This window comes from Manacus vitellinus, unplaced genomic scaffold (genome assembly GCF_001715985.3).
Source record: "Manacus vitellinus isolate BGI_N305 unplaced genomic scaffold, ASM171598v3 scaffold_6_pilon, whole genome shotgun sequence".
Taxonomy (NCBI): domain Eukaryota; kingdom Metazoa; phylum Chordata; class Aves; order Passeriformes; family Pipridae; genus Manacus; species Manacus vitellinus.
Genome location: NW_021940750.1, coordinates 4,787,222 through 4,813,332, shown reverse-complemented (window position 1 = coordinate 4,813,332; position 26,111 = coordinate 4,787,222). Strand labels below are relative to the sequence as shown.

The following is a 26,111-nucleotide window of genomic DNA, read 5'->3' as shown; positions in this document are numbered from 1 at the left end:
CGCCATACTCAGGTAAGTTCCAAGGGCTCATGGGCTCCAACAGGCACAAATAGGAAGGCCCAGACATTGTCCCCACTGTGCTGACTGGGCAGTCACTTGACTGTGTGGTAAGTGCTCTTGGAGAATTAAATAAGAGTCACCTTTCCACTGAGATTTTAGATCCTGCACCACCCCATTTGTACAGTTTACAAGGTATCACTATTTCTTTTTTTAAAAAAGGTGCATTTTTCATACTTTCCGTCTAAAATCAGACCATAATGCTCACAAAAGTGGTGGAAAGATTTTGTAAAGTCACCATGAACACCAGATCTGCTCATAAGAAAATTTTTAAGAGCTATGATGGAAACTTTGTCTCGACTGCTGACAACTGTGCTGCTTGAGGGATGAGGCTGGTAGGCTGTGATGAGAGCATTGCTAGAGGGGAAGATAATCAGGTATTAGATTCTGTGTAATGCAGCTTCAAGTATCTGAAGTTATTTGCTCCTTTTTTACAGGATTCATGATTAAGCCTCTTGCAGACAAAGAGTGGTTTGACTCTCAAGCAGATTATTTATTACTTCTTATGTCTTTTTTCTAATAAAAAAATAATTTATATAAAAATGGTGTTCTAAAATATTCATTGTGAAAAACAACATTCTTCATCCTTCCCATGTCTCTTACCAATGGACCAAAAACTATCATTTATAAACAGTTTTCACAAATCAGATGTATGCCACTAATGATCAACAGGAAGACAATAATTTCATAGGTAAAGTACTATATGGTACAAGAGATCGTGGCAGGGTTTTTTATAAGAGTGTTTAGAATGATAAACCGTATCTACAAATTTCAGGAAAATCTCAGCAGCAGTCAGTCACCAACCCACCTATCAAGCACTTGCGAGGACAAGTTCAGCCCATTTTTGTACAAAGGAAACTGTTCTTTGTTTAACCTACATTAGTCATTCAGGGAAAAATAATCCTCATATTTCATAGTATAGTTGAACAAAAAAAAATCCATTTGATACAATTTTTTGATCTTCTCAATTTGTTCTGAGGTCAATTGTCTGAGATACTCCAAGGTGATATCACCATTAGTTCGTTTCTCGGACCCATATCTCTTCAAGCTGGGATACTGCAGGCTCTCTGGTGCTCCAATGACCTTCAGAACATGCTCAGAGTCTAATGCAAGAGTTTCATACTTACCCAGAATATCATAGTGAATGTTGCAAGGATCACAGAGCAGAAACATTGGTTTCCAGTGAATGTCAAGAGTATTTGGTGGTTTTGCTATAATGAAGTTGACAAACTCCTGGAAACTCACTTTTTCAGGGGAATTTTTGTTTTTCCTGAACATTGCCCTAATCTCGTTAGCAACAGTGATACTGTAGAACGGCTCAGAATGCAGAAGTTTGTCTCTATAAGCTGAAACCAGCCGTTCCAAGGGATGTCTGGTGAACATCACTTTGGTGTAATTGTTTAGAAATTCCTTTTGTATGGCAGGAGGATAAGACACCAACTTTTTGATCAGTGATGTTTGGTGGATGTGGTCGTGCTCAATTTCAGAAGCTTCTGCATTCAAGTCTGCTTGGAGAAGAAAAATAGTTCTCTTCCAGTTGGAGCAGCCTACCTTGGGCACCTCACAGTAGATAAATTTATGCTTGTGCTCCACAAAGAGCTGGTTTGCAACATGAGAATCCAATTTACTTTTTAATTTATTAAGGTTGTTCTTCAGGCAGACAGAAGCCAGTGTGCTTTTGCGACCATTTTGAATCGCCACCCAATTTTCAGCAGGATTGGGAAAAGCACCTGCAATCAAGGAAGAAATTTAAACCATTTCAGTGAAATATGCTTGTTTGAGTCTCTTTATTTGTGATAATCATAGCACTGAATCTATCACCCTGCTTACAGAAACTAATGAAGATGCTAAAACCAATTTTTTGTTTACTGTCACTGGTCTCCCCATGGCAAACATGCAATAAACTACGCTACTTAGTGAAAAGTTTATTAAAATGAAAACTTTCAGCATGTTAGCACTATTAGTCTAAGCAAGTCTGATGCTCTAACATGATGTTTTTGTTGCTAAGATAGCTATCGCAGTGACAGGGCCTTGGATGTTTTCATAGTATTGTTTATCACTTAGGCTCCATAGTTACTTTCTAACACATTTGGCAAAGGTGTCTCTCGTTCTATAAAACATGAGGTCTTATTGTTGATAATTTCTTTACTCACCTGTTAGGGTTTTTTGTCTCTTACAGAAAAATCCAAAAAGAAATATCCCAAATATAAAATTTGGGAGAAGGAAAACTATCACTTTCTGGTTCATATTATTTTCACAAGAAGGAGTATGACGTGATCTCTAAAGTGGAAATCTGTCTTTCTGTCAACAAGGAAAGATGATACAAGTTAGACTTCATGTGACTGATATGACAAAGATAACATGTAATTCTCTTACAGATTTATGATAGCAGAAAGACCTTTCAAGCCTTATAAAAATAGGCTTTGTTAATAAGTAAAAATTCTCTTATGGAAGAAACTCACCATAATTATACTGTTAAATCAAACAGACAAATAATATGGCTATTTCATAATATTCCACAATTCACCCCTTTCTCAGAACAATGACATGTTTATGAGCAAATACTTCTCCCTTCTTCTCTTTTAAAGCTGTTGTTTAAAGCTGCCAAGCAGACTCTCTATTCTTTCACATTGGGTAACAATATCTTCATTTAGGATTACAGAGTCATACTTTTTTATAACCTTTAGAATCTGGGAATACAAAGTTCTCTATAACCTGTGACAGGCATATCTGCAAAACCTACAACACCTTCAGAATGAGTTTCTTTCCATCTATTGCCCTGAAGCTTTCCACTTTGTACAAATAAATCAATAATCACTGCAGGAGAAACTCGTCCCTATTCCTCCAGAGAATCCTAACAACTAACAATGGATGAATTCTCCCATTCCCTTTCTCCAAAGACAGTGCATCATATATGTGTTTGCTGCCATTGCTGCTGCAGCATAAGAGCCCCAAAATGGTTCATATGACAGGAAACATAGAGAAGCAGCAGAGAAAACTACAGAAAAGGTGTTTTTCTGTGTTCACAGATAAAAGGAGAGAAGGCAAAGGCAGTCCAATATGACATATTCCCTCTCCCGTGATCACTTATTCTGTTTCCTTGCACTTAATGGATAGAGACTAAGTCCTCTGTGCAATCTTACTCCGTTTCCCCCAGTAGAAAGCTCTTCATTAGTGTGTTTGTATTTGAAGTTGCAAAATTAAGTGCAAAGCAATAACTGCTGGCAAACGTGACATTCTCTTTCTGTCCCATAGAGTCTTCACCATCAAAAAAAGTCAAGCAACACTGTTTTCATTTTCTGCTTTTAAATTTTTCACCCTGAACCTGCTGGCAATAAAAACATCTTTGCTTGGATTTCTCGAGGATGCAACTTAATTTTTTTTCGAATTTCATATTTGTAACGTTTTTACAAGATACAATAGGATCATTTTGGAAGTTATTTGTGTGCCACCAATGTGTGGATGTACATAAACCCTAGCTGTCATAATGGCAACTGGATTCCTGTACGTTCTCAGACAGCAGTAGAGTCAACACTACTTAAATTGCTGAAATTGTACTTACACACAAGGCTTCTTCGTTTCAGGGCTGACAGGTGATCATAACACACATCTATACCAGAATATCTGCAGACTTCTACAGTTAACAGCATTACTGATAACTAAATCTCTCTTAGTGTAGGCATGACCTGAGGAATGGAGGGGGATGAATGTTCATTATCTCTATATTAAAAATGTATTTGTATTTACATTAAACTGTTACAATACTTATTCAAATTAATGCAGTATTCTTACACATAATGGCACTTAGCCAATATTGTTTCATTTTCCTGGCTGCATAAGACCATGGTAAGGGCTACAAGAAAAATTATGGGAAGATCTTCCTTTAACCTTTTCTTCACTGCACATCAATTCTCACTTCACAGTGAGATCCATTGAGTCCTAATGCATCAGGGGCTGTTTACAAAACCAAAGTCAGTCAGATTGTTCATTGATCTCATGAGGTCCAAGATTGAGTGTTTCCTTTTTGTTCTTTTTCAGAAGCGTTTTAAAGACACAATTTCACACTGTAGCAATTAAAACAAATATGACACTACATAATTCGGTATAGGGACTCCTTGTTAGAGTATGCTTAGATGAGATTGGGTTTCATTCACTTTAAATGCTATCACCTCAGAGAAGTAATTGTTATCATACCTGTCTCAGGAGTCAGAAAATGAACTGGATTAATTTTTCCCTAATTAGATACTTGTATCATATGTATTTGTTAATTACACTACCGGTAGGGAATATAAGGTCTGCTATAAGACATATTTCATGTTGAAACATGTTAATGAGTCACAAGAGGGAAATAGGAGAGACTTACTTTCTTGGGGGAAAGAACCCATTTAGGAGATTGTATTGGGTCTGGCTGAGCTGGAGTTCATTTCCCCACAGTAGCCCTCACAGTGCTGTGCTTTGCTTTGGTAGCTAGAAGGGTGTTGATAACACGCTGGTGTTCTGGCTACTGCTGAGCACAGCACCAGCACTGTAACATTCCTTCCTCAATCAAGGGCAAGATCCTGGGAGGGGACCCAAGTAGGCCAGCTGACCCAAACTGAACAAAGGGATATTCCATAGTGTGTGACCTCAGATATAAAAGCTGAGGCAAGGAGCAGGAAGGCAGGCATTCATTGTCTCCAGTGGCTGCCTGCGGAGGAACTGTCACGTGTGCTGAAGCCCTGCTGCTCAGGAGTGGCTGGACATCACTGCTCATGGGCAGTAGAGAATAAACTCTGCTATCTTTTGCTTTGCTTTGCTTTTGTGCAAGCAAGCTTCTGCTTTGTTTTTGCTTTAAATAAACTGCCTTATCCCAACCCAAAAGTTGTTTTCCACCTTACTCTCTCCCCTGTCTGGCTGGAAAGGGGAGTGATAGAGTGGCTGGGTGGGCACCTGGCATCCAGCCAAGGTCAACCCACCACAGAGTTGGTTAAACTCCTCTTCTAAGACTTATGTTTATTTGTGGAAACAAGAGAATCTTTACCTTCATTCAGTATGGTCAGACCGTAAGGATGGCTAGAATGAGCTTCGAGATGACAGGTGAAGTCTGTCTGGACTCCTTAGAAAACTTCAAAGTGCAGGCTGGTGGTAAGAGCTAACACTGCCCTCAACAAGTGAGATGAGCATGCCAATTCAGTAAAGCTACCTTACGATGAAGTCCGAAGGCTTCTTCAGAAGACGTTTTCTGATGGGAGAACCCAGTATGGAGTTCTGAGTAATGCAAGGTTTCCAATGACGAAAATCACCTAAGAGAAACCTGAGGAATAGGAGGAAAGAAAACTCTGAGAGCCATTTTGTCAGAAGAGGGACAAGTCACATGGAAATTTAAAAGGAGGGAAAAAAATCCAAAACAAAAAGCACTTTTGTCAGTAGGTGTCAGTGTCAGTAAATCAGATGAACTATTCCTTCGATCTATTGTCTTTTCAAGATGCTTTTAGTTGTGTTTGCTATCTTAGATGTAATGAGTTAATATTTCTATTTGCATTTTACCTCATCCTACCTTGAATTAAGTGTGATTTTAGGTAACTTCAAGGCATTCCTAAGTCAAGGAGTGGTGAATCTATTAACATAACAACTCCATACTACATAGACTAATTCTGCTGTAACCAAAGGGCAGCAGTATGGGCTTCCATAGGCAAAATACAAAGACAGTATAATAAGACTTAAAAAAAAACCAACAGAAACCTCTTCTAGTGAAAAGTAACAAAACAAGGAGACTTTGTCTAACTGTCTCTTTGGAACTAACATAACCCCAGAGGAAAAAATACTAAAAACTAAATATAAGGCATTAATCTGCTTTGTTCTTGTTACACATAGTTGGGTGGGTGGGTGTGGATTATTGAAGAAGGAAATGCCAATATTCTCATGCATGTGCAAGATAGGGAAAAAGGCCTGAAGCCTGAATTCCAGTTTTCTTTGCACTGCTGATAATTCTACCATCTCCCTCTACTATTCCATTGTTAAGATTCTTATCTTCCTAATATACACACTCCTTGTGATAAAACCAAAAAATTTGTATCCTGTTGTTCGTATCTTTGTTCTCAAGTTTGCTGACCATAAAATATTCTTTCCATCTTTCTGTTTACTTCAAGACATTTCTGACAAATCTCTGCTTTTAATTACTTTCGACATCTCCCTTTTCTATATGCTACACTGGGTATGGAGGAGTGGCTAGCAACCTACTCGCATATCCCCTGTATGTCAGGCTAGACGGTTTGACTCAGAAGAGCTCTCTGTCTCAATGAGGAGATTGTACTTTTCCAGGGGCCTCACAAAATTGTCATGTGCTGCAGTTACTGGATATTTTTTTCTGTTACATTGCTTTCTCTTGGTTCATTTGGCTCATACTTGATTTACATTTGTGATATCAGAACTTCTGCAATAATCCCACACATTTGTTACCGGGCTGGACTTTAACTGTTTGACCATTTGTAGCTACATCACAACCACTCACATTTATCCAACCACCAGCTTTGGCTTTGGAATGGGTTCCTTTTCCCCTGATCAAAACAAGGCCTGATATAGCACCTTTAGTACTCTCAATTAGGAAATATTTAGACAGTCCAAAAGTGGTAAATGATAAAGTTATTTAATTATGAAGTCATGTAAGTACACAACCTAGCACTTCACACTCAGATTGAAGTTCTTCCTTCTGTCATAAAGATTTATTCCTAGAACAGGCAACAAAGAATAGACTGCATTGCCTTGAACAGGTATCCCTGATACTTTGTTCTGTCCTTGACCTGCTGAAACAAAGATTCATAATACAGCATTCTCTAATCCTTCTCCTGGAACTGCTGAACCATTGCAATTGAAAAATCTGCAGTATTTAAAGAAATATTAAATAAAAAAAGCAGACTGAAAAAACAATATTTTGATACTTTTATAAATGATAAGAAGTATTATAGCTGGAAGTATTGAATATTATTAAATCTTAATGTATGGCCCCTATTACCCAAGTACAGAAACATATGCACACATGTGTGTGTACATATATATACACAAGCATGTGTAGTTCAGAACCATAAATATCAGTTACACTGGCATATTATTTGCTCAAAGTAAACTAACTAAGTTGGTTGATAAGGATTTAAAATCTCCGGGTGATAAATTTACAAAGGTGTGTCTCAAGCTAATTTTTCACAGACAGACCTTGGTCAGAGCTGAGCATGTGGGGTGATCCTCTGCACCCTACTTGATGATAAGTGGGACTTCTCAGATTAAAAGAATGAAATTACAACAATACTTATTTATGTTCCTGATACATTTGAAGCCAGAAGTAAAAAAAGGTACCAGTAGGGCAACTCAGTGGAAGGCAGGGAAAACCTCTGGAAATAGATAACATTCTCAGTTGCTGAGCCCCATTCTGTACTTAAGCCCTGTTAATCCCTTCAAAAAGACGATTGCAAACACATACATACTGATATGTACATGGGTACATAGAAGGTGAGGAGGGGATGACGTGTAGAAACCCCCCAGGAACAGCCATAATATAAAATGAACAGGAAAAACAAGCTCTGCTGGATGCAGTTCTGAGTGTGCTGTTGCATCAGGGTGAATTACAAGAGCAAGACCCTTGCTCAACCAAGTCTGCATCGCCCTTGTTTCTGTACAATTTGTGATGGATAGATAGGAGGGAGGAAGACCCCAGAAACTTAGCAGCCAGGCTGGTTTGGTCCATGAAGCGGAAAATCACTAATGGATTAGGAACCTCAAGCAGGTTGCAGACAGCCAAGAGTTAGAAGAACCCTTATCAACATTTCGTCAGCAAGAGACAGGGTCTGACATCATCTCATTTGCAGTAAAGGCTAAAAGTTGTTAGGTGAGAAAAGATGCAAGCTTAAACAACATATGAGCTTGGCTGGGGGCTACTGAGTAAAAGATTGACAAAAGTTTCCTATAGAATAGCACACTTAGAGCACGGAGGTGGGTACAAAGTCACAATTTCCATTACAGGGCACAAGCTAAAACTCTTGTTCTCTGCAGTGGTCATCTCAGCCCTCCATTACTGCATCAGATTTCTTTCTGGTCTCAGCAACTATAGTGCTACCTTCCTCATTGTCATCATTAATCTGCTTGTTATTCTCATTACACCACGTCTTATGCCTGTCTTTTAGCTTCTTCTCTATTTCATTCCATATCATCTCCTCGTCTTGCCTTCCAAGATTTTTCTTTATCTACAATTTCTCATGCAGTGTTAAAAGCTCAACTTTACCTTCTCATCAGTCTTACTGCTAGTTCCTGCTACCATTAGTCCCTGTTAACAAACAAATAGCCCCTACTTTCTCCTCTGCTGCCCTTGCATTTTGGACAAAGTTTATGAAGCACCTATAGAACTACTACATTTTCCACCTAAAATCACTCCTTAAAATCTTCCTTTTCAGGGATGCCAACACCAGTTAGGATGCCAGTGTACTAAAACTGTTACCAACCAGCCCACAAAGGAGCAAGAGAAAGGAAGAGTCAATTTGGGTATGAAAAGAACCAAAGTGAGGAGAAAAAAAGGGAAAAGGCAGCACCAAGTCTGACAGAAAAGCTCCCAGAGAGAGACAGGAAGCAGCAACCAGAAGAAAAGTGGCAGAGTTGGGGCCAAGGGAAATAGAAAGGCTGTGTAGCTGGCTCTGAAAACATTGTGGAAAAGGGAGGTTGAGATTCGGACTGAAAAAGACACAAAGTATAATACAGTGAAGTGAAGGTGGAGAAGAATAAATTCAAAGAAATAAGTATACAAAGGAATATGCAAATTATCCAATAAATTACCACAGTCATTTAAAGAGGAATGAGATTATATACACTGCAGTCATTCATACACTGGAACCCAATCCTTACTATGTGATCAAACTTGTCTCTCTTTTTCTTCCTGTATCTGTAGTCAGAAAGGTCAAGGATTTTTGATTTCCTAAATATGGACAGGTTCAGTGCAGAGACCCAGCTGGGCCCTGGGAAGCTGGAGACCAGTCCTGCTGCAGCATAGCTTGGGCAGGGACTGATGGCCTCAGGAGGCTGACATGGGGCCATGGGCTGTGGGCAGGGTAGGGACAGCCCCAGGGGACTGGGCAGCGCCCTGTTAGTGATTTTGGGGTCTGACATCTGGTAATGGGCTGTGAGGCTTTTTTATCTAAAACTTAATTCAGAATCCCATGCATGTATCAACTGCCAATTAAATCACTGCAAAACCAATCATAGGACAGCAAACGTCACCACTTTCTTTTAGGGAATCTAGATGACCCTCAAAGACTTGGAAAGGAGGAAGAAAGGAAGAAAAAGGAGTAGGGAAGAAAAGTTTAGAATGATGCACACTGCCCACAGCCACAGTAGCAACGAATAATTTCCTTCCAGGCTTGTTTCATGAGAGGTGGGCCTTACAAAATCCTTCTGCTTTTCTCATGTATATAACTAATTCTCTGCCTTTTCATATGTCTTACTGTACCCTCTGACATTTCTCTTCTCAGTTACTGTCAGTAATAGCAGTGTTTTACTTCTGATTCAAGTCTACCCACCTTGTTTCAGCCCTAGATCCTCTTTGTCCCCTCCTGCTTTTCACCTCCCTGTGTAAACTTGATTCATTCATTCCTACCATTGCACACCAAATAGCAAAGCTTCAACTGTCATGTAACAGTCCTGGCTGCTTAGCACACAGCCCCCAGGCAACCTCCCAGCTGCTGTTCACCTCATATCCTTGTATCCTTTCCACTAGTACCCCTCAACAATAACTGATGACAGCTATGATCACTCTTTCTCTTTTTACACTCCAGTGATTACAAAATGTTTCTGCTTAAATTATTTTCCTTTTTGGTCCTATTTCCTCCAGCTTTTTCTGTCATTCTAGTCCAGATTTTGAACCTAATTTTCACAATCCAACAATGTTTTTGTCCAAAACCATACCTTTACTCTCATTCCCCCTTTGCTCTTCCTTTTTTATACTCCTCCAAAGACTCCTTTGTAGGAATCAGGTGCAAGCCCTTATTCCAGTGATTTGGTGTCTGCTCTTTTACAGAAATAACCTCTTTGCCTGAAACATCCTGACACTTACTGACAAACTGTTTGTATACCTTCTTCTCTCTTCCTACATGAACCTAGGCCTATTTTTCCTTTCCTTTTTGCTCTCCACTGTATTACAGGGCAAGCTCTTCAGCAGAAGTGTTATGTTTAAAGTCTGTTTTTAGGAAACATGTTTTTATGAAACATGTTTTTACATCATGCTATGGCACATGCAGTATCAAACATTAAGAAGTTTGGAGACGGTAGGATTAAAGCGGTGAGCTAAATCATAGAGCATAAAATGAAGTATCTGCTGGCTTTTGGCAAAACAGTCTTGAAACTAAAGACCTGACATTTAAGAGTATTTGACGTTACAATACACTGTAAGCTCAAAGTAGTCTTGATGATGCAGTTACAGACAGAAATGCTCAAAAGATCTGCAAATCTGAGCCTGTTTCCAGAGCCTGTTGAAGTACCCAAAAAATGGAGAATGGATAGTCAGTGAGTCTCTGTGGGTGCCCCACATGGGATTGTTACAGCACACAAAGAACACAAAGACTCATCCTAAAACTTCTTGCCTGATTCATTGCACACCTTCCCTCATCTGTTGTATATAGTGGGGATCCTACTGCACAGACCTTGAGCGTCTCAAGAGCATAGTCATCCTGTGAACTGTGTCAGATTGCATGGAGCATCTTGTTTCTTTAAAAACCTAGTGTTACAAAGCTACTGAAAAATGTATTCATGTGGTATCATAACAACATGCACAAAAATCATTGTTAGTGGTGAATCATTCAGCTCCCTTGACCAACCTTATGATATCCACTCTAACAGAATAACTGATAGTGGCAGCAGGTTGCTATCTTCTGAACAAAGCCAGCATCAACAGTGACAAGACCCAGTCTTACCTGCTAGCAGCAACAAAACAGCAAGATGTAGGATGCCATTCCTGACACTGAAGGACAATGGTCCCTAGCACAGCTTGTCCTTGCCTTCCCTGCTCCCACCATCAGCAGGGACTGCCCAGAATCTTCCACTCCTGTTACCCTCAATTCCACCTCCTTGCACTCCTCAGCCCAGGAGCACTCCAACACTTTTTCACTCCTGCTGAACATATATTTGCACCAGAGCTTTTCCCTTAGCCCATCTCAGCTGTGACCCCTTCTTCCCCAGTCCCTGCTTCCACTTCTCAGGCAAAATTTTAACACAGTCTCCAGCAAATCCTCACCTCACTTCCAAAAGCCTTCCTCATATCATCCCCAGGCAGCTTGCCCAGCAAATCCCATTTTCCAGCTTCCCAAACACCCATTAGATCTCACCCTGATTCTGCTGTTCCGTCTTCTTCATGCACAAGCCAGCTCCTTGCTGGCTCCCACTGCCAGACTCCTCCCTCAGTCTCCTCAGTCAGCCTCACAGCCCCCTACGCCAACCACACTTCCGAGTCCGGCTCATCAGAACTGTCTCTCCTTCTACTTCCAAGCTTCCCACGCGGCCCCACTGCTTCTCGCTCTCACTTCTCTACTCAGCTAGTTCCAGGCTCTGCATTTCAGGTCCTATAGCTATTTTGGTATCTCCCAAACTAAACTGACACATTTTTCTTTTCTTTCCCTCCCACATCAATTTTCACACTGCTCGTCAAGGCACAGTTTCTTCCTGCTGATTTTGTTCTCTGAATCTAGTTTGCCAGTGATCCTCAACAATTTTCCCTCAAATGTCTTGCTCATGTATGCCTTGCTGTTTAAAAAGGATGGTTTACTCTCAGTCCAGCAGAGGTTTCACTGAGAATGTACAGGAGGAAGCCTCCTAACCTCATTTTTCAAATGCTTATTTCAAAGCCTGTAATGTACCTGAACTTCTTAGAAGAAAGGTCACTGGAACCAGTTAAGATGAGAAAAAAGAGCACAGATTCCCTGTATAAAAATCTATAAACTATTTTTGCTCAAAGGTTTTCAAAAATATCCTGAGGCAGATATCTAACCTGAAAAATTTCTGCTGAAATGCTTGAAATATGACAAAATCCTATATAGCTGCAAACTGTATGGAAATTAGAAGAGTCAAGATGCATATCACCCTTAACAAAACCAGAAAGTGAATGAAAGCCTTTGCCACTTCATTTCAGGCACCAGAATCCTTGTAGCATCAACTTCTTTACTGATGAAAGCTATTGCAATGAGTAAGACTGCCAAAAAATCCTCTATAGATTGATTTCATCATGGTGTGATTTCAAAAGCTAAACAATGTCTCAGCTTATTTCTTGAAAGATTTTATGAAATTTCTAAGTATATAAATAAAAAATCTTCCCAACAATCAACTCTGACAAAGAAATCTCTCTTTGCAGAGATTTGCCTACACTTAGAAAATCACAGTGACATGAAAAGGTACTAACAATCCAATTTTACTCACCAATCAGACACCCTCAGTGGAGATTTTCCCATCCCTCTGAGTGATGGTAAATAGGAAATAAAGATTCAGACAAAGAAAGATCAGTCCAGAGAGACACATTATTTCAATTTTATGTGTAGGTCTGCAAAGGAAATAGGGGAAAGGTTTTGTCTTCTCCTTACCTGAATTTCAAGGCTGGGCACAGATGCTTTCACAGGAGAGCATCTGAAACACTCTACACGTAGTATTTGTCTGTGTTTTGATTAAATGCCCAAGTAAAAGTTGCCAGTGTTTTCCTGTGAGTGTTTAGGTGAGCATCTCCAGTTGCACATTACAAAGCAATGTGCTGTGTCTCTCTAGGTATAATGAGCAGCATTTAACCACTCCCTGCGTACGGTCTACAGCAGCTGTTAGAGCCTGCCAAGTGCTTCAAGAGCAGCCTGCCAAGAGGCTGCCTTGCTAAGCAACCAAGAAAGAGGATGGTCGGGAATATAAGGGCAAAGGTAATTTGGTTGAGGGTAGCTGTGATAATATATACTATTTTTATAGATGAAAAACAAGAGGCAAGATCAATTCAAACCCAATGGACTCTATACAGGAAGGCTCTAATAAACCCTGGGAACTGGAAGGTAAGTTCTCATGGGAAAAATGGCTAAAGCAGAAGGAATTCAGTAGAGTTGGCAGTTCCTTAAAGAAATTATTTTAGGGTACAAACACAAACAATTCCACACAGTAGGAGGATAGGAAGTATAATCAGAGATCAACTTCACTAAGGAACACTTGTCTTCAATGACCTGAAACACAAGAAAGAAATGTACAGAAAGTGGAAACCAGGTCAAACTCCTAAGGACAAGTATGAAAAAAATAGCACAAGATGCTGAAACAAAGTCATGAAGGATAAAGCACAAATTTAACTGCAAAAACCCCATGAATATAAGAGATAGCAAGAAAACAAATCTGTCAGGAAAAGAAAAACCTGGTGATAGTTCACTTGCAGAAGGCTGCAGTTTTCCATAACTCTTCAGAAAAGGGTGAACTGTAATTACATGACTAATAAGTAAACTCAGTAAGAAAGAATCTATCTAAAAGGGGAAAGAACAGAACTGAAAATAATTTGAAGATAATGCAGTTCACCTCATCCTCAAGTATACCTCTACAGTCTCTCTCCAGAAGAACGCTCTAGTTGGTGCACTGTCTCTCTTGACTGAAATAGGAGCTTACTCCCCTGTACAGATATAGATGGCTATTTCATAGGCAGCTAAAAAGGTGAAATGAGCTCCATACACAATGAGAAGTGCATATTAAGATACCTTGAGAATAGAGAGAAACAAGCTCAGATCTGTTAGCTGTGTCCGAAAACTCTCACAAGTTGTGTGAGAAATGTGTGAAGAGGAGAACGCAGTGCTCACCTTAAAAAAGTCAAGAAATGAGGAAGAGACCAGTTCTGGAAAATACTGGAATAAATGAAAATATCAAGTATTCGTAAGAGGTTGGAGATAGTTAAAAAAGTTATATCACTTATTTTTTTTGGCATGTTTGCTATTAATTTCTGTAACAGGGTAACAAGTCTTACAAAGAGAGAAGCAGCAGGTCAAATATGATTTAATTTTAACAATGTTATTGACATTTTAATAATGACTCATAACATTTTCAAAAGTAAATTAAAGTGAAGCTACTTCTGGAAGAGTGCAAAGCTACCTGGGGAGAAAAAAAAAAGGAAACCGAAACCGAAACCGACCAACCAAGCAAAACCAACACCAAAACCACAGACTAAGATTACTTTTTAATCATTCACTATCAAACTCAAAAAAACATAATCAGTGAGATTCTAGCTGGATCTGTTTTGGGCCAAGTACTGTCTAAGGTCAGTAATGACTTGGATAAAGCAACAATCCTTCAACCTTGTAGATAACAATAAGTCCATGTGGAAGTTAACTCGTTGCATGATATATTAAATTCAGAATGCTCTTGACAAATACAATAAATTATCTGTAGGAGAAAACACATCACATTGCACTTATATTTACAAGTGTGAGATTCTAAGGGGGAATAATAGTTCATAAAAATGTGGCGGTCATTCTGCCAAGAAGGGGTAAAGGGGTAGCAGTCAGTCAGAAGTTATTCATGAATGAGAATAGTTACATCATATATGTACAAGAATGCAAACTGCATATTAGGAACATAAACAGTTTTGCTTGTACGATACATTAAGGAATGCCTCCTATTATATTTCTGTCTAGCACAGCAACCAGTAGCACTATGTCCTGTTCAAGCAAAACTGTTCCAAGAGAAGGCAGACCAGCTGGAAAGAGTCCAGAGAAGAGCAGAGAAAATGTTCAGTTGTTTGGGGGAAAAAAGCCCAACCAAACAAGAAAAAACATTGAAAGAATTGGGTTGCTCAGTCTAAAGAACAGAAGGACAACTGAATACATGCAAATAATCATCTACATAAGTTACCTGTGAAGAGGTAAGGAGGGATTACATTTTTTATATGTAGTGGATAAAGTGATGGTTCAAACTATGACACTGAAGGTTATATTATATATTAAGAAAAATCTTATTAACAATGAAGACAATTAGATACTTTTTCATTTCTGAGATACAGGTGATTCTCCCTTGGAGCTTCAGAACGTACAAGATTAGGTCTTGGGGTCTTTTCCAGTCTCCTTTCCTGTAAGTCTATGTTTCATCTTGTTGTATAATTTAGAAGCCTCAACTTACCTACCTAGAGAAATTACATTTATTGAAGTTTTCATGCTAAGTTATACAAAGCCAGACTGTTGTTTCAATATAGTGACTCAGAACCAATGAAGCCACTACAGGGCTTAGTACAGTCCAGGTTGGCACTATGTCAGTCTTTTCTAGTGTAAATCCCATTAAGTCTCAAAAGAAATGTGAAGAGTTTTGGCAAAAGGACTGCTATCTTCCAGAGACAGTGCATCTGATATATTTGATGGTCACACGCTGCTCTTTCAAATGTCAGAAATGTGTTCTTTCCTCAGGATTCCTATGGAGTCTGCTAGAGAAGTCTTCCTATCTGCTGAAGGCTGCCCTTCTGGTGAGCTACTCCACAAACTGGTAATAGGACACACAGCTCATTTGCCTCAGGGGGCACTTATTATGACGAGAGATGAAAGAGCACTCAACTGAGTGAAATGAGATGCAGGCAGAAAATATGGAGACATATTTTTTAGTATGGTTGTTTCATTTCAGAAGTTTTTCATGTGCTTTTTCTTTGTATTAATCAAATTTCAATATCATATGAATTTAATAAAGTATCCTTACTCACTAGAAAAGACTAAATCCCTTTTGTCTGTCTTCCACCAAAGATCCAATTTTGTCAATGTACAGACATTCTTGGCAAAAGAACCGTATCATACGAATGACCAGCTGAAAGAAAATATCATAGAGGGATGTTTATTGTACTAATGCATTACTGCATGTTTCTGGGACATGGGACTATATTGCCAGTGAATACCAATGTTGGACATTATTATATTCTTGTAAGGCTTCAAAGATGAGAGATATTAATTTAAACCATGTTAATTAGTAGCGACAGTATCTAAAACTAAGTAATAAGAAAGATAAACTTCAGTTTTCTCACACTTTCTACTCTTCCAAAAAGAAAAGAAGCAATAGCAGCATCTGGATTTAGGATAACTAATGTAGCCTTGGAAAAGTACATATGCATGAAGCCCTGTAATGATATCCTCTGGAAAGATTATCACTTTTTAAATTACTGACTCTTCACTGATTTTTTTCCCCCCACAGATCCTGCTTCAGCCTGCATATAGTAATACAAACAAAAAATGGCTTTTAACAGTTATTTAACAGCCCTTTTAACAGTTATTTAAGAAACAGAACATGTTATCATGTTGTATAACCATGATACGGACTGTACAAACATAACTAACCCTACATAAGACCAGCTGTGACCAAGGCACAGCAGAATGAGGAACGTCTATAGGAATGAAAAGGAGCATGGCAGAAGCACTTTGTACAGTCCCAATTCAATGGCACTTATCTCTTGGCACCTATCTCTTGCTTTGTCCACAGAACACAGGGATGACTAAATGTATAAAGCATGCCTCTGTTTTACCTTTAGGTGCTTACTCAGAAAATCTGTCAATATTGTTCACAAGAATATCTAACTAATGAAGCACTCCTAGTACATGTGAAACCTGAAGGTTAAAAAAAAAGCCAAGGTGATCCTTCATTTCAATATTCTTTGGTTCAAATTTAGAACTATTAGTAACTTTCAAAAGGTAAAAATTTAAAAAAATATTAAAGCAGAGTGTGAAATAGAAGTAGAAGCTAGTAATTAATTTGTATTGTCAATTGACATTGCTCATTCAAATGCTGAAAGAACTGAAAAACAGAGGCAGCTTACTGCTTCCAAAATAGTGTAGGAGAACTCATCCTACAGGTAAAAGTGCTCAGAAGTTTTAGTGTGGAAAGGTTTCCCAAGCAGCTTTAGGTTCTGACACATGAGAATGCAAAAGGAAAGAATATTCTGGAAGTAATCTCAAAAATTAAATGATAGTAAAAGAAACTCATGTGCACTTTTGTATTTTCTGTATGCTTTCATGAATAAGAGTCCTTGCACTAGTATAAAAATAGGTTAATACATCACATTGGTAGATAAAAACTTTCAGAAGTTTGAAAGGGCAAAAATTCTTGTGCCTTAAGAGGTTTTTCTAGGATTTTGCAGCTAAGAGTCTTACATATCAAAGAAGAAGCTTAAGACATTAAATAAGATTGTGTTCTGGCTTTTAATTGAAGCAGACAGAAAAAAATACAGAAAATGTAGAAGGTAATATCCCATGAAGTTCAAACTAGTCTATGAAAAACACCAACATTTCTTCTTTAAATTACTACTTTAAATCTATTGCCTAGAAAATATTTAGCTTTTTATGTGATTTATGCACCTCCTTTACACTGATAACTACACATAACATTTCCCAGGTAATAGGGCTTAGTCACTGGATATCTAACTTAAATTCTGTGCATTTATTATTTTTTTCCCTGCAAAAGGCAATATAATAAAAAAAACTAACAAACCACATCAAAACATTAACAATTGCAAAATAATTTCTGCATTTGAAGAAATCAGTTGGAAAGCCAGTTGCCCTTGGCATCACTAAAGTCAGAACTCAATATCTTTTAAAACAAAAATAGAAAATACAAAAGCTTTGATTTGCTAGCAAAACACCTAGAAGATTAAAGAAAAAATCATACTAATATTCTAAAAGGAATAGATAAAAAAAAAGTACCTCTACAACGTTGTCTGCCTCTGAAGCTTCCTGTCTGGATACAGCTTTGCACAACTCTGGCTGAAGTTTGCTTTCTGTTTACTTAATGCCTTAGCTCAAATAAAAAGAAGGTGTATCCTTGAATACTATATGTACAGCATGACACATCGTGGTCTTTCTTCAGCAAGTGAGTTTGAATTGTTTTCTCAGAAATATTAGACCCCAGAAAAAATGGGAGAAAATACTTTACCTTCATTTTAACATTTTCTTTGATTTTACATATTTTCCTATCCCTGCACTATGCAACCTCTAACTCTCTACTTCAAAAAGGGTCTGATTCAAAGCTCACAGAAATCTGTCTGAGTTGTTTCAGATACTGATGTCAAATACATTAATTTCTACCTATTCTGGAGTGATATGCAATCATTTTGCTTCTAGCCTGTTTGGGCGCCATTGGTGACTCAAGGATGGCCAAAAATACACATGGGAAGTGTTCAGAGAGTATCAGAGTGCAAGCATTGGATTCATCCTGATGTTGACATTGGTAGAATGACTGAAGAAGACGGGAAAAGGAATTAAATACCTTAATAGTATGCATTTGGAAATCTTTTTCCAATATCTGTCCTTAATTCTCTTGCAGCTCAATGATGTTATTATGAAATATCCCCTGCCAAGGAGATGCCTAGAGCCCCTGTCATCCAAAGGGACTTGACAGACTTGAAAGACAGGCCCATGAAAATGTCACGAAGTTCACAAGGCGAACTGTAAGGTCCTGCACTAGTTTACAGCAATCCCAACCGCAAATACAGGCTGGGCAGAGAATAACTGAGAGCATCCCTGAGGATGATTTGGGGGTGTTGTTGGATAAGAAGCTGGACATGAGCCGGCAATGTGCGCTCACAGCCCAAAGAGCCAATCATGTCCTGGGCTGCATCAAAAGCAGCGTGGCCAACAGGTTGAGGGAGGGGATTCTTCCCCTCTGCTCTGCTCTGGTGAGGCCCCACCTACACCTACGGTACTGTATCCAACTCTGGAGACCCCAACACAGAAAGGACATGAACCTGTTGAAGCAAGTCCAGAGGAGGGTCACGAAGATGACCAGAGAGCTGGAGCACCTCTCCTGTGAAGACAGGCTGAGAGATTTGGAGTTGTTTGGCCCGGAGAAGAGAAGGCTCCGAGGAGACCTAGTGTGACCTTCCAGTACCTAAAGGGGGCTTATAAGAAAGATAGGGACAAATTCTTTAATAGGGCCTGTAGTGATAGGACTAGGGGCAATGGCTTTAAAGTGAACGACGGTATATTTAGACTAAAGAGGGTACATTTAAACTAAAGAGGGTATATTTAGACTAGATGTAAGGAAGCCACTTTTTATGATGAGGGTGGTGAGACACTGGAACAGGTTGCCCAAAAAAGCCATGGATGTCCCATCCCTGGACATGTTCAAGACCAGGTTGGATGGGGTTTTGAGCAACCTGATCTGGTGGAAGGTGTCCCTACCCATGGCAGGGCAGTTGGAACTAGATGATCTCTAAGGTCCCTTCCAACCCATGCCCTTCTATGATTTTACAAAAAAAGCTGTCCAACTCTAACAAATATGTAAAAAGAAAATGGGCCTATCTTATGCATAGCATCCTGTGTACTTTGACTGCACCTTTGTCGTGAGCAGGAAGGGGACTGAAGGAGATAAGCTGGACTTTGAGCCTGACCCATTACCTGCTGACTCTAACAGCAACCTAAATTCATGAAAGTTATAGGTCTAATTTGGGATGCGGTAGCTCCCTGTAGTTCTGCATCAGCAGCTCTGCCTAGGCTTGTCTTTTATTTCATTTCACACTCTCATTTGTACCTCAAAAGTGAGACTCTGCAGTCTGCAATAAAGCTGGGTGTTTAGTTTGGGAGATGAAAATCAGTCTGTGTCACTAGACCACGGTAACTGCCTGAAGATGTATATCACTAGTACTCACCTATCCAAAGAGAAGAGCAACACTCTAAGAACCAAGTCCACAGCATGAGTCTGATTTCTTCAATTTCTGTAAAACCTAGAAGTGGTATGTTTTCCACTAAGATACACAGAAGTGCAAGTGGTTTTCTTGATAAAGTTGCTGATTCTGTGCTCTACTGCAGGAATAGCACTATGTTACCTACTCTGCATTTAAACAAAAAGGAAGAAAACCCACAGAAGCTCACTGGAAGTTGCTCCCCAGTTTGTTGTCTGTGACTTATTAATACTCTGGTAAATAATGGACTTTACTGACTTTATTAGCCAATCACAATTTAATAAGATTATAAGATTGAATAATTTGCAGAAAATTTTTTGTACTGTACCCTGAGGCAGAGCAAGACCTTATCAGTGGTTGTAAAACCACAAATACTTCAGTTATACATTATCCACATAACTTTAGAAGTTAAATGAAAACAACTGTGAGAAAAGTATGATATACTGGTAATAATTTTCAGTTATGACTGTTTTTAAGAGACCAATACCTAGAGAAGAATCAGAATATCACTGTTCTTGTTTGCATGTATAACAGAAACACAATCCCCACCCAGGAGGCCTATTACAAAGGAGTACTGCTGATAAAAAAACTAATCTTGTTGGAATTTGCTCATTATTAGGGAGCAGAAGCCTTCAACATATCAAGGTAAGTGACCTTAGTATTAGAGAAATAAGGAGGGTTTTCTTTCTCTCATATTTTTATTACTCTCATATTTTTATTAAAGCATGTGGTAATATATTTACAGTACAGGAAATGAATAAGCAGATCACAGAAAGGTGGTTAACATGCTTATGTTTGCAGATGTAAGAAGATCAGCAAATACTAATATTGTTACAGAATAACATGGTGCAAACTGAAAAGAATCTTTCAATCTCAGTATTTTAAAAAACTTTTTGGTAGAGCTTTTTTTTTTTTTTAAATTTTCTTCCACTTCTACCTGTGGTGGGAAAAGGAGAAGGTATAGCAAAGGAAAAAAGTGCCCATGTTTTCAATTGTGTTGCCCTGTATTATGCCCCATGGCTCCTGCAAAGTTGGAAAATCCTGCTTGCCATACACACAGTTCTCGAAGACTACAGCTGAAAATTTCCCTTATTAAAAAGACTTTTCTAGAGAGATATACAGCACACAAATATGGATGTATTTTCATGAAGTCACATGATCAGAAAAATATTGATCCCCTTCTGGTTCACATCACAGGTGTATGAGAGCTTCTTAGTGAAACTACTGAGAGCTTTAGTTTGGGAAAAACATTCCTAGATGTAATGGGACAAGGGACTCTGGTTGTCCAAGCTAGTCTCTTGCAGAATTCATGTCTGATTTAGTCACTGTTTGAAACTAATGACAAAGATTTGTGCTAAAACACACTTCTCCAAAAATCACCCAACCTGGATTAAAATGTTTTTAATGATAATGAATCTGTTCTTCTGTCTTAACTCACCACCATTCAAGTTTTCCTAATAAAAATTTCCACCTGTTTCCCAGCTTGATTTTGACAAAACTCAGTCACCAGACCCAGAATCTTGTTAAACATTTCTCCAGAAGACTGAACAGGCTTCCACCATCAAACTTTGGTCTACAAAGGAGAACAAAGACAGGAATAAGAGAAAGCCAAGGGCAGCCGGTGACTTTGAAATGTACTGAACATAAACACATATCAGATATTTTGGTTATTCTTATGACACTCCTCAATCTTCCATATCATCCATAAAGTAAAAACCGAAGTACTGCAGCTGATACCAGGAAAGAGCATATAGCAGTATCACAGAGAGAACATTCAGTTTCATTAAGTGTTTGAAATGCAGTATTTTCCCAGAATATAACACACAGGAGCCTAAAGGGATGGATTCATGCTCTCTTGTCATATGAGGGTTTGTAGCAGGCATTAGTTATTACACTCTTCATCCTCTATTTTCTAAAACAGTGACCTACAATATAATACACTGATCTTGCTTTGGAAATATCACATAAACTTAGTTTTAATTGTGAAAAGTAACAACTGGAAATCGAACATTTTCAATCTCAACAACTAAATTTAGGAAAGATTACAAGTAAGAAATTCTTACAGTGAAAAAAGTTGTACCACTTTAAAAGTAGGAGTATCTGTATACCCTTTACCTCCATACGTGGATAAACATTAACATACATACTCACGTGATTGTTCAGCAGCATAATAATATCAGTTACACACAAACCATTGTATTATTTGTCCCAAGTAAACTAATGAAAATGAGCGATACATATTTAAATCTCCTGCAGATAAATTTTGAAGTGTAGGTGTGTCTCAGACAAACATTTGGCAAGGAAAAATCTTGGTCACAGTCAAACAGGGTGATCTTCAGCACTTGACCTGAGGTTAAGATTTTCCATGTAAGAAATAAAATTACAATAATACCCATATATGTTACTGATATGCTTGAGTGTCGAGGCAAATAGCTGAAGTGATAGGGTTACCTAATAAAAGACCAGCAAGACCTCTGGAAGCAGATAGCAGGATTGGTCTGCATTCTTGGCATAAACTCTGTTAAGCTCTGGATGGTAGATATGCCAGCTGGCTTTTCCATAATTCAAACTATTTAAATTTGATTATTTAAATAACCAACACAAAATAAGGTCTGTTTTGGGTATTTTATAATCAAATTCCTTCAATAGTCTTAAAAAACCCAAAGCTAAACCAACCAATCAAACATTCAAAGAAACAAACTAAACACACACACAAAACTTAAAAAAAGTTGATGCTGTGATGTGAGTTTGGATGAGACATGTTTTCTCTCCTGAAGGGGGAAAGGGGAAAAGTAACATAAACTTGCTACATGCGAAAAAGCAATATTCAATAATGAACATAAAAAGGAAAAGAGAATATGCATAGAAACCTCCACAGTCCCTCTGTTAATATGGCTCAAAAAACCAAAAATTCACAATTAGATTTTTGCCCTTCACACATCAGTAATTAGTAGTGTTCTTCTCAGACCTTAATAACTGCAGCCTCACCTTGCTGTAACCACTATATTCAGAAGTCTGTCATATTACATTTACTGTACATCTTTCAATCCTACATTTCGATCACATCAGTCATTTGTCTGTGCTCTGAAGACCCCATATGTTCTTGCTGTGTTCATCAGAAGTGCAGCTCCCTTAGATGCAAGATTTTCAAACTGACACAGAACTCAACTTTCTCCTGAAGTTGAAGCAAATTAAATCAATAGCATTTCTCTTAACTGGATCACTTTTTTTATCAAAGGTATCGGATCAGTACAGCATGATCTACCTTTGGAAAAATGTATGTTCCATTTTATTGTCCTGCCTTAATTATTTCTTTCCTTTAAAATCTGTTCTAAAACTTTGCACACTGTTGGGTCAGACTAATAACCCTGTTGTTCCCTGGATCAGCTTTACGGCCACTCCTGGTCCTTCTTTAATATGGGTACAAAATCTGCTAGAAGAGTAATTGAAAGTCCTGTAAAATGCATGATCTGCAGTAATCCAGAGCTGCAGTAGATTGAGCATGGCCCATTCCCCACAAGCACTGAAAGAATTTGTATGCTAGGATCTGTATGCCAATAAGCAAACTGCAGTTTTTCAAAGGCTTATTTGATCAAAGTGAGCTGTTTCCATTCATTAAAAAAAAAAAAAAGTCAAATCACTCTCCAAAGTCTTGACATTACTATAGGTGTTCAAAGAAAATTCAATATAACTTTATTTTCGATGTGGGCAAAATGCCTGCATTCACCAGACTCATACTCGAACACTTGGAGTGTTTTAGCTGGCTTAAAAAGAAAAATAATGCATTCTTTCTTCTCATTGGAACTATTAGTATAATCATGATGCTTTAATTGCTGATTTTCTTCTTTATTGATCTTCAAAACTATTTGATATGTTGATTAACTGAGTGATAAATTTTCTTAGGGGTAATATCCCTATAACCAAACTTCTTCCATTCCCAGTGTACACACAGTAAAGGAATTGGCACATGCACTTGACCGATTAGGGATATTTCTCCCTACATGGAATTTGGATTTAGTCTTCTTTGATGTAGGCTAAAATATATTAATATGTTTCCAAAGTGGAACAAAGGGCATTTTTCTTTAAAGTCTCAGGAGAGGGGTACAACAGGGTAGATAGATCTGAGGATCTTAAAGCATTGCATATATTCAAGTACTAACAGATGAGCAGCACTAAAGACTCCAGCTTTAGCAGGTGTAGCTAAAAATTTCTTAACTAGTGTTTCCTTTCTGTGGCAGAATGAATCCTCTGCATATGAGGCAATTGCAATCTCTGTGGCCTATTTTCTCCTTTGCTGTGTGCTGGCAGAGGCTAAAATAACATCAGTAATCCATGGATACAATGAAGGTCACAGATTTTCAAAAGAACTTTTGTGAAATGTTTTGCTTGCTTAGCTACACATAAACTGTATGTACCAATTTGCATGTAGATGTATAAGCATCTTGTTCAAGCCTAGATATAGCAAGCTGAGTAAAATTATATCCTGAACAAAAGCTTCCCTTGAATATCAGAAATTCACATCTAATTTCTGTTTCTGCATTTATGGATATTTATATCATGATCATGTACACAGTTCCTAATATATACTCTCCAGCACCCATTTGATAAACTCTTTCTAGTTAAATAACAATCTATTATATTTAAGGCTCCTCCAGGATATTCTTAATGCCATTGCATTAGAGGAATTTTCCTGAGTTTAAGTTATGTATCCAAAACCTCATTCCTGAAAGAAGACATACATTTTAGAGTAGCCAACAAGCAGGCAGAGCAAGAAACAGTGCCAAACATGTAGCAGAAAGCATCAGGTAAGCTCACTCTTACATTACAGTTTGTTTTAGAAAAAGACAAAGAATTATGAGTTTCAAGAAGCTCTTGATTAAATCTTTATAGGCTAAGCCAACTTCGTCAAATCCCTATTTTATATATTTTTCTGTAAAGATAAGAACTGTAAGCCTCCACATTGGGATATTCAGTAAAACCTTTGTTCTATAACTTTGTTTCAAGGATTACGAATTTTCCATGTCTACTTGCAATTAGGGAGAAAGAAATTTGCCCCTATACATTTTCTGTTAATTTTTAACTACATGTACATATTTATGAGTATGTATGTGTTCGCCAACTGTTTTTCATATAGTTCAGTTATACTTTGACATTTCTAAATGAAATATTGCACCTAATTTTTATTTCTTTGCTCTTTCTCTTGTGGACATGGCACTAGGAATGTCCTACTAATTAAAGAAAGACTTTCTGCAGAGACATCTTTACTGTTTTTATTCTACTGTCTAAATTCTGAGATTTAGTAGTCAGTAATTTCAAATTGAAAAAATAAGCTAAATAAAACATGAGAAACTGGAGATACAATTATCTCAGAAACTAGCAACACAATACAGAAATGTTTCCCTATGGGCTCTCAGTTGAAAGAGCACTCTGGGTAATTAATGAGACCCTGAATTATTTTCATAATCAAGAATCTTCTGACTGCTGACTCTTAAGTTAAGTAGGAGCACACAGATTACTTATTAAATTCCACTAAAATCTACCAATGTATGCTGAGATCATTTAAACTTTGTCAGAGTAGTCTTGCAATAATTTAATACTTTACCTTTGTTCAAAATGTAGTATAGTTGAAATGCAGTTTAGTTGAAAAGTAAGGCATGTTTCACATTATTGTATTTCACTCTGTGGATTCTTTTATCATGTTTCTCAAGACTATTCATTGAAGCAGTGAAAGAACACACAGTGGTCTATGATTCCCATATGGGGTTGGTCATCTTTGGCACAAATATTTTACTGTTTCTTTCACAGATCTTTCTGGTGTACATGAAAGACATTCACATCCACATGGAACTCTATTTAGTTTCCCTTGATTACAGGTGCCATGTTGCATGCCCAGGAAAAGGCACTGTTCCACTGAACTGTTCATATTACTCAGTAATTGCTGGACATTTCTACTAGGAGAATGATGAAGCAAGAATGTTTGATTAAATTTCAGAGTTGGTCAATCTAAGAAGCAGTTTTTTCCTCAGGGTTTTTTTTTCTGGATGAGTTCAGTCTGTGGGCCTTCCTTCTGGAAATATGCTGTACACTGAGTCTAATACACAGAAATTTTATGATACTTTCTCTGGAATAGTAAGACCAGTTCTTGCTCTGCAGTGTTAACTTTGATATTGGGGAAAGTTGGATGTTACAGTTCTGGTTTTTTCTAGACTCAATTTCCTCTGTCTAGATGGGCTAAGGGAGTTGCATTCAGCTGCAGAATAGTTTCATTTGGCAACTGCAACACAAACCAACCAGCACTGAGAGGAGATTGTAGTGTTACATTATTAGGAAATACACTGAAGGGTTCGCATTATAATAATGAGAACCTGATATCATGCTCCTGGACTGCAAGGTTTGGAGTAACAAG

At 38.1% G+C, this 26,111-nt stretch overlaps 1 protein-coding gene across 1 annotated transcript; it reads right to left on the bottom strand.

Annotated features, from left to right (window-relative positions):
* Positions 1-784: 784 nt before the first annotated feature.
* LOC103760712 (carbohydrate sulfotransferase 9) lies at positions 785-11,695 on the bottom strand. The gene is made up of 4 exons (XM_029964255.1): positions 11,303-11,695; positions 5,240-5,350; positions 2,211-2,358; positions 785-1,787 (listed from the first exon to the last, which is right to left on the bottom strand). Exons 3-4 carry the CDS (start codon positions 2,302-2,304, stop codon positions 937-939), a joined length of 945 nt encoding a protein of 314 aa, XP_029820115.1. The 5' UTR covers positions 2,305-2,358; positions 5,240-5,350; positions 11,303-11,695; the 3' UTR covers positions 785-936.
* Positions 11,696-26,111: the final 14,416 nt, after the last annotated feature.

What these genes read in the sequence shown, in the direction of transcription:
- LOC103760712 (XM_029964255.1), bottom strand. Translation starts at nt 2,304, where the DNA reads ATGAACCAGAAAGTGATAGTTTTCCTTCTCCCAAATTTTATATTTGGG. An exon ending in GAGACAAAAAACCCTAACAG is followed by an intron (nt 1,788 to 2,210) that starts GTGAGTAAAGAA and finishes CCTTGATTGCAG; the next exon opens with GTGCTTTTCCCAATCCTGCT.